The 8012-nt window shown below is 37.7% G+C and overlaps 1 protein-coding gene across 1 annotated transcript; it reads right to left on the reverse strand.

Moving 5' to 3' along the window:
* Nucleotides 1–388: 388 nt before the first annotated feature.
* Nucleotides 389–4986, reverse strand: LOC111788531 (ultraviolet-B receptor UVR8). Its single transcript, XM_023668872.1, has 7 exons — nucleotides 4292–4986; nucleotides 3700–3839; nucleotides 2645–2839; nucleotides 1664–1792; nucleotides 1402–1557; nucleotides 908–1088; nucleotides 389–821 (listed from the first exon to the last, which is right to left on the reverse strand). Exons 1-7 carry the CDS (start codon nucleotides 4864–4866, stop codon nucleotides 806–808), a joined length of 1392 nt encoding a protein of 463 aa, XP_023524640.1. The 5' UTR covers nucleotides 4867–4986; the 3' UTR covers nucleotides 389–805.
* Between the last annotated feature and the right edge of the window lie 3026 nt (nucleotides 4987–8012).

The raw sequence follows: 8012 nt of genomic DNA on the forward strand, positions 1-8012 counted from the left end.
CATCTTTCTCCCTCTGTGTTTGTGCTTCTGATCCCCCATCTTACATCTTTGAATCTACGGAACATGTGCACTTTTTTTAGCCCTTTTGGTTGCTGAATAAATAATCAAGAGGACCACACTGACCTGTCTACTTCAAGCTTACCCCCCCCGTGGTGCCCTTGGCTTGCAGATAGCCATGGTGCATGTTGGAAAGCCTACAAAACTCATCAGTGCAATCTTGACCAAATAATGAAACAGTAGAGTTATGAGAAAACATCATTGACACGTTATATTAACACTCCATGAATAAATATGTATTATGTTTAACTTCAAGTGTCAAACATTCAATAATGCCAATAGTGTATAATGCACATTATTCAACGAGAAATAAGTACTTCCTACTTTTGGGTTGGTGGGACGGTACTTCAGGATTTATGCTTTTTATTGAGGATAACTCTCGTGTTGAACAAAGATATAAAGAGAAAAGCTCAATTATCATGAGAAGAAATCAAAGGAACATTCTAAGTGTGTGAGGTAACAAATGGCTACTTTATATATCTTTCCTTGAAAAAGCAAAAGATAATGAAAGACTAAAACTAAAGATGGTCATTCTATGATGCTTTTGAATGTTCTGTGAGTGTAAACAGATTATCTAGTCGAATGGGAACACAGGTGAGGTGATTGTTTTATCAAAAGTGGCCGCTCAATTTGAAAGATGCTGAGCGGCAGCTGTTCTTGCAGTTCAAATCCCAAGTCCCCTGCTCGTAAGTTGTAAGAATATCGGCCAAATGTTTCTATTTGATTTTTCTCGGGACCACCACGAATTTTACATCCTGTTTTTCCTGCGTGATAAAGAAAAGGAGGATGAAGAACTTTTATTAGAACGCCCAATGTTTTGGTAGCAGAACCACCTAAAGGAAGTCTTTACCTTAAGACCAAGCACATTGCATGAGATGCACCAACTGCAACTGATAAAACATGGTAGGGACCCAACCCATCATCTTCCATTAGAAATTTGACCTCCACAGGACATGGTTGTGCCTCTGGCAGCCCAGGAACACCCAATTGAGAGTCCTTAGAATTTCCCCACATGTACAATTTGCCCTCAGCTTTCACAATCCAGAAGTGACTTTATCAGTGTCTTTCAAAGACGTGTCTAATGAAATGATCAGAACGGTATGTCGAAGTAAGAGCGTAATGCAAAAGCAAGTATTTTCCCAAAGAAGTTGATGGTCATTCCAAATGCTAAATATGTAATATAATCATAATAATAAATAAATAAATAAACTAACTAAACTGTGAAAATGACTTCAACTTCCTGCCTAACTGGCAGAAGAAAACGACGTCAACGTGTATGAAAGCACCAAAACAATTTGATATTAAATTCTACATATATAATAGAAGTAGATAACCAATGGCTACCTGTTATAGCTGCTGAAGAGGAACCACCACAGGCAATATACATCACTCGCTGATCAGCTAGAGCATCAATGACTCTCGGTACTCTTTCATTTTGTATAGAAGAATGCCCCAACTGACCATGTCCACCATAACCCCAGGAAAGTACTTTCCCATCACCTGGGTTAGAATAGCAAGAAACCTTAATAAACACAAGATGTGAATATAATAAACTCGAAGAGCAAAACCAGTAAGTGAGATATGGCTGCTTCTACAGTCAAGTTACCCGTTAATCCAAGTGAGTGGTATCCACCACAAGCTATTTGAATGATGGGTGTGTCTTCAAGACTAGGAATAGGTTTTGGTTCCCAACCACCATTCTTATTGCCTCTACCAAGCTCAAAGTTGGTGTTTGCTGCATAAGTTACCAACAGCCAAGTATGCAATGTTAATAATATCGGTTTGCAAAGTTGATTTTTTTTTTCCTAGGGGATAACTAAGCTCAAAATCTTTATTTATAATGGCTAAACCTACAACCTCATGGCTTAAGGCCTAGCAGCATGGAAGATGCAACAAAATTTAAAAATTCTAACTGTGGAACATAACAAAGTAAAAGGAACTAACTAGCTCAGTTTTTCCACGTTGTAAAATCTTGCATATAGATGTAAGTTCTAATATCAAAGTCACCGCCACGAAAAGAACCCAGGTCTGATCGGTTGAACACTTTATCACAAACAGGCCAGGCAAAAGTTCTTTTGCAGTAAAAATCTGACACCACAATATAGTCATTCATTTTTTTTATAGGTGTTTTTTTTTTTTTTTTGTATAGAAAGTCATTCATTGATCAGAAAAGGTGTCATTACCCAAAGACAAAGACCTATCAATTTAACGCATTCAGTTGCATATCTTCAATGCTTTTTCTGGCATTTGGCCTGTGAAAGACCTTTCCATCATTCTGTAATTGCAGCCTTAAAAATGTTTGTACAGCATAGTGGCTTCTTATTTTACAAGCACAATTTGAAAGCATTCTGCAGCAATACTATAATTTTTTGAACTTTTTAAGACCTCAGAGACATTGAAGTAGCACCAATAATTTATTTCCTGATACTTTGATTTTGGAAAAACATCATGATTAAGCATCATCATTTCTAGATTGTTATTTTAATTTCTAAACGAGTATCATAGTCTCAATTCAGTATCCATCTGTAACCAGAGAAACTTTATCCTAATGCCCTTATGTTGGCATGCATTAAACTGAAACTCTTACCTCCCCAATTCCAAAGCTTCCCATCCACTCCCAGAGCCATGGTGAAGAAACCACCACAAGACACAGCGGCCACAGGTGCAGACAATGCTCTCACTCTAGAAGGAATGCTCAGTCCTCCTCCCTCATTTGGGCCTCGACCTGGACCAAGACCCAATCTACCATCACCTTCATCTCGGCCCCAAGTATATAGTTCGCCTATATCGGTGAACACAACAGAAGAAACAACTTTAATATGAAAACCTGCAAATTCTTACCGATTTCTGGGAAAGAATAGATGATACAAGTGTGAAAATAAAGATCAAAGATCATTTAATTAATACTATTATCTTTTTATAAGAAAATATTGTACGCAACCAACAGGAACAGCAACATTAGTAGTTCATGAGAACCATCTAGACTATTTGAATTTGGTGCATCCAAAAATTGAGCATAGGGCACTTCATAAAACTAAAATTATCAGGAAGGGATTCTCATAGCTTACTTTTCAGACAGACCAATTGTTGTGGAAGTGTATGGTAGGAAAAGAAGGAAGGCTGGTGAGGCTTGATCTGTGAGTAAGGGACACAGGTTTTGTTCGGCGTGTCCCACTTAGTTAAGTAGTTTGTTAGAGGAATATGAGAGGGACTTATGCTTAAACATGGTTAAATACATTAGTGAGAGGGGAGTGAGGCATCTTTGATCATTTTCGGGATATTTTACGGGAGAGAATAGAAAGCTCTCGAACTTGGCCTTATACCATTTTCTTTGAACATAAATAATAACAGAGGTTCATCATTTTGTGTCTCTAAGTAACATCAGCAGTAAGGAGCTATACCAGATTGCAACAATTATTTATTCTTTGAGCATAACATATCTAGTTCTTGATTATGTTTACATTACTAAAAATGCCCTTCAAACCTATCGGTTCGGAAGCTTACACTTCTCCTGGTTTTTTTATGAGAGAAATATAATCCCACACAATGAAGGAACCTTTAGCCATTGTTAAACCTAACTTCCCCAGCAAATATTCATTTTTCTGTCTAAGGTAGCATCAATACAATGAAGGGATAAACAACCTGATTCCGTGATAGCTGCAGTATGGGCACCGCTAGTTGAAATGTGTGTTATTCTACTCCTCCATGAGCCTTCTACCAATCTAGGGGACAGTTCACTGTGATAAACAGAATGTCCAAGCGCACCAAAGCCACCGTAACCCCTGGTAGCTTCATTTTTTAATGACCGAAGATCAAGTTTGGCAGTTTAAGAACAGAATCATGAAACAGAAAGTAAAGGAGCATGATGTCTAAATAGTATATGAACTGAAGGCATGCATTGGAGTTAAAACATGTTTGAGAGTGATTTAAAATGATCAAAATCAACTTTGTAATTAATTTTATACTTTTAAAGGCGATTTTCTTTTCATAAAAATTGATTTAAAGTGGGGTTTTGAATACAACAAACATTATAATCACTGTCAATCATCCCCTGAAATTATGATAAAGCAATTCTCAGGTAAACTTGTACACTTCGAAATCATCTTATTAAGAGCTAAGAATAATCATGAAACAGAGTCATCCTTACACACAAGAAGGGATTCAATAGCAAATTGAATAGCCAACTTAAAAGCGTTAGAAAAATTGAAAATACGTATCAGGTTGCAATACTGACCAAGTTAAAACCTGCCCAAGCGAGTTGAGCGCAACTGAATGCAGACCCCCAAGAGCAATGCCACGAACACCCTCTAAGCGAGGATTCAAAGTGGGAATAAAGACAGGGTGTTCATCGCCGAAACCGAGACGGCCGCCGTCGCCCTTACCCCAAATCCAGCAATTCCCATTAACAAGCAAAGAAGAATGAAACAACCCACAAGAAATACCGACCTCGAACGAACCCTCACCCCCAGAATCTCCATTCTCGCTGGAGCGTGACGGAAGCTGCCCCGGGGATAAAGCGATTGTATGGAGATCAGGAACAATTAAATTAGCCACAGGGGAAGGATATAAACGGATTTCCTCAGTACCACCGCCGAGCTGGCCGGAGGAACCTCTGCCCCACGAAAGCACCTGAAGGGTAGCCGTGGTTTCGGCATTGGTTGGATGCTTTCCTTCGGGAGAGTCGTGTTTGTAGAGCAAGGGAACTTTTGTCGAACTGGACGGCGGCGGAGGCGAAGCAATCGGAGAAGAGAAATGTCGGCAACGAGTGAGATTGATTGCCAGAAAACGATGTGGGCGAAGAAAGTACATATCAAAAGCTCGATCGATCAGTCGGCAGTGCAGTAGGGCGGCAGAATCAGAATGTATTTCTCCTACTACACCGGAATCCCATTTCGTTTCCTCCAAATTTATGATAAATTAACTGAAAATCATGTTTGTGTCTTTTTACATATATTTTTAAAATATTTTATACCTCTTTCAACTGAATTTAACAATTGTGAGATGAACCCTAATTTCACAACAAGTTTTAATTTTATGTTTATTAAATTTACAAATTTTTTAAATAGACCAATAATATATTATACATGAATCCTTTGGTCAGCCTTCTTAATTAGTCTATCATGTCATTCTTCTAGTTCGAGTTGTCTTACAGCTAAGATAGTTTGGTCAGCCTCGAGCTCCTCGAGTAGGTTGAGGATCTTGTCAACTTTCATCTTGTTTACTTCATCGTGATAGTCTAATCGACCTTAGCCAATAAGTGCCAATCAATCTCAGCATCAAGTTCGTACATGAGCATAACATTAGGTTCCTTGGCCAAACGTGCTAATCAATTTGCTCTAATTTTTCGTTGGCCTAATGCGCTAATCAATTTCTCCTTCAGAGATGATGCCGAACTTTTTGTTGCCAAAATTCAAATAGAGGGAACGTACATGATCTTCATGCAACAAGACAAAATGATAAGATATTCGACACTGATGTGGTGGCTGTAATATCAGTTATGATGTATAAAGTTAACTAAGAGAATTTTGAGCGTGTCAAAGGTTTGAAGAACGAAAAAAAAATTAACTTTCTAGATTGAAGATAACTATTTATATGATACTCTTATCAGGCCAATAGATATGACTAATAGATCCGAAAAACATGCACAAACGAGTAATGAAGACGAAAATTAACATCGGACTGAGGAGTTATCATTTGCAAGCATTCGGTGTCGAAATTTGTTTTAAGAATCAATTTCAATGCTTAAACATGTCTATCTATTGATTCTCATTAATTTCGAGAGAGACAAAAGGATCCGAGTCTAATCTATTTATTGGCGATTCATATTTCATAAACGAAAACAAATTCATCGTTGTTCCTCCTACACTCATCTCTTCACCATTCCATCATCGAAGCCCTATTTTCAATAGCAATGTCTCGATCCTCGAAATCGAGTTCCACCAAATCCACAGACGACATAGACTACAGCAGCTTTCCCGAAATCGACCAGGCCTTCATCACGGCAATATGGAACGATGAAGAGAAAGAGAAACAAGGCACCAAGTCGAGTAGACTCACGAAACTGATCCGATCAATTGAAGAAGACATCGCACCTTCAAGGGAACACCTCAATTCGTTCACAAGTAACGTAGAATCATCCAATTCATCGACCAGAAATAACAGATCGACCTTGAAGATCGGTGAAGTTGGGAGACGGATGGATGCTCAAAAGCTAAAGGATGTTCGCAATCCTAAGGAGAAAGGGGTGGAAGAAGGAGTTGGGAGTGGGAGCAAACACAAATCGAAGAAAGCCTTCAAGTGGTGGTGAAATAAGACGCACCATATCTAATTTAACCATAATGACCAAACTAGCCCTATAACTAAAATAACGACTTATTTATTTATTTTATAAAATAACTCCAATTGGGCCAAGCCCGTACCATAAGTGGGCCGAATGAAATGGGCCTCGTTTAAAAATTAAGATATTATTTTAAATATATATATATATATATATATATATATTACTTATTTTTGCTGTAAAACAAGTATTAATTTATTCTTATTAAAAAATATATTGTTAATTAACTGAAAATAATTTAATTAGTCAAAAATATATTTTCTTTCAAATCTATCCCTCTACATATTGTTATTTTAATTTTAAAAAATTTAAATATAACTTTAGCCTGGGTAGTCGCGTATTATTATTATTTTTAGTATGTATTTTTTTTTAACGAAATATTAATGTTCTCAATTAATAGATTTATAAAAGATATTAAATATTTCGTAGTTCAGTCTTATACAAATTCATCGTATATAATGTCTCCACATAATTCATTCCAACCAAATTATTTGTAACAATTATAAAGTGAGTCGTATTAACAGTGTTATCACAAGATAAAACGAATAAGACACCTAACTTTTTTCATATACTACAGACCCTGTGGCTGTCAACCATGTATTACTCAAAATTACATTAATAACTTTAAATTTTCATACCATCAATAATATTAAAATACAAATAAGATGTAACTCGAAGAAGAAAAAAAAAAAAAAAAAAAAAAAAAAAAAAGGACTGAGTCAACAATGGGGCAAAAATGTCAGGGGAGGAAAACCCATCAATTCTCCTGCAAAAGAAAGAGAAAGTTAGAGAGAAAACCGAGAGTAAATAGAATCGCGGTAAGTTCATCCGACCACTGTCGTAATCCACCTTCAGACGAGACTTGTACAAGAACCAATAGGCTAGCGAGGCCAACGCTCCGTCAAGATCCAAGAACAATTCGTGAGGTAAGGTTCTGGATGACATTTTCAGATTTGAGATTTTCCTAAGTGAATCGAGTCCTAAAATGTTGATTTATTCACATGGGAACAACTCTACACCAGATCTGCGAAGAAGATTGGCCAAAATCTCAACCCGAAGGCGGAGATCCGAGAATCGTCCGAGAACGATAAACGAAATTTCGACGCTCTTAACTCGTCCCGTAGTCAAGCAAAAAATTATGAAAAAAATACCAGGACGTAGCCCGTAACACGATTTAGAACTTTGTCGAAGAAATCATATCGATCCGAACTAAGAATCAAAAGATATGAAAACCGAAAATGGGACTCTACATTACGGATTGCAGAGGACAAAGATGGAAAAAAAAAAAGAGTCGGCCGGCAAGCAGTGGAGGGCGGCGCGACAGGCGCTAGATGACACAATCGCACTTTCGAAGGCAGCGGACTAGCGATTGTGCGGCACTCACTTTCCAGCGACAAGTGAGTTAAGCCAATTTGTTCTTGCGTCGCCTACGGCCAAGCGACGTACGGTCGAGCCTCTAGCCTCGGTTTTAAAAGAAGGTTTTAGAAAACGAGGAGAGAGCGAGATTTTTGAAAGAGAGATTTTAGAAAGAGACGTTATATAAGCAAGCAAGAGAAAGATAACAACGGCTTAGCATATATAACCTTGGGTAGGGAGAAGTTGACGACTAGTCATATCC

The sequence above is a fragment of the Cucurbita pepo genome, chromosome LG02 (assembly GCF_002806865.2).
Source record: "Cucurbita pepo subsp. pepo cultivar mu-cu-16 chromosome LG02, ASM280686v2, whole genome shotgun sequence".
Taxonomy (NCBI): Eukaryota; Viridiplantae; Streptophyta; class Magnoliopsida; order Cucurbitales; family Cucurbitaceae; genus Cucurbita; species Cucurbita pepo.

Excerpts from the sequence above, each read along its gene's own strand:
- LOC111788531 (XM_023668872.1), bottom strand. The coding sequence starts at position 4,866 with ATGTACTTTCTTCGCCCACATCGTTTTCTGGCAATCAATCTCACTCGT. Across the intron at positions 2,840-3,699 it reads TGCAGCTATCACGGAATCAG|GCGAACTATATACTTGGGGC; the intron begins GTTGTTTATCCC and ends TCACCGATATAG. Across the intron at positions 1,558-1,663 it reads CCACTCACTTGGATTAACGG|GTGATGGGAAAGTACTTTCC; the intron begins GTAACTTGACTG and ends ATTCTAACCCAG.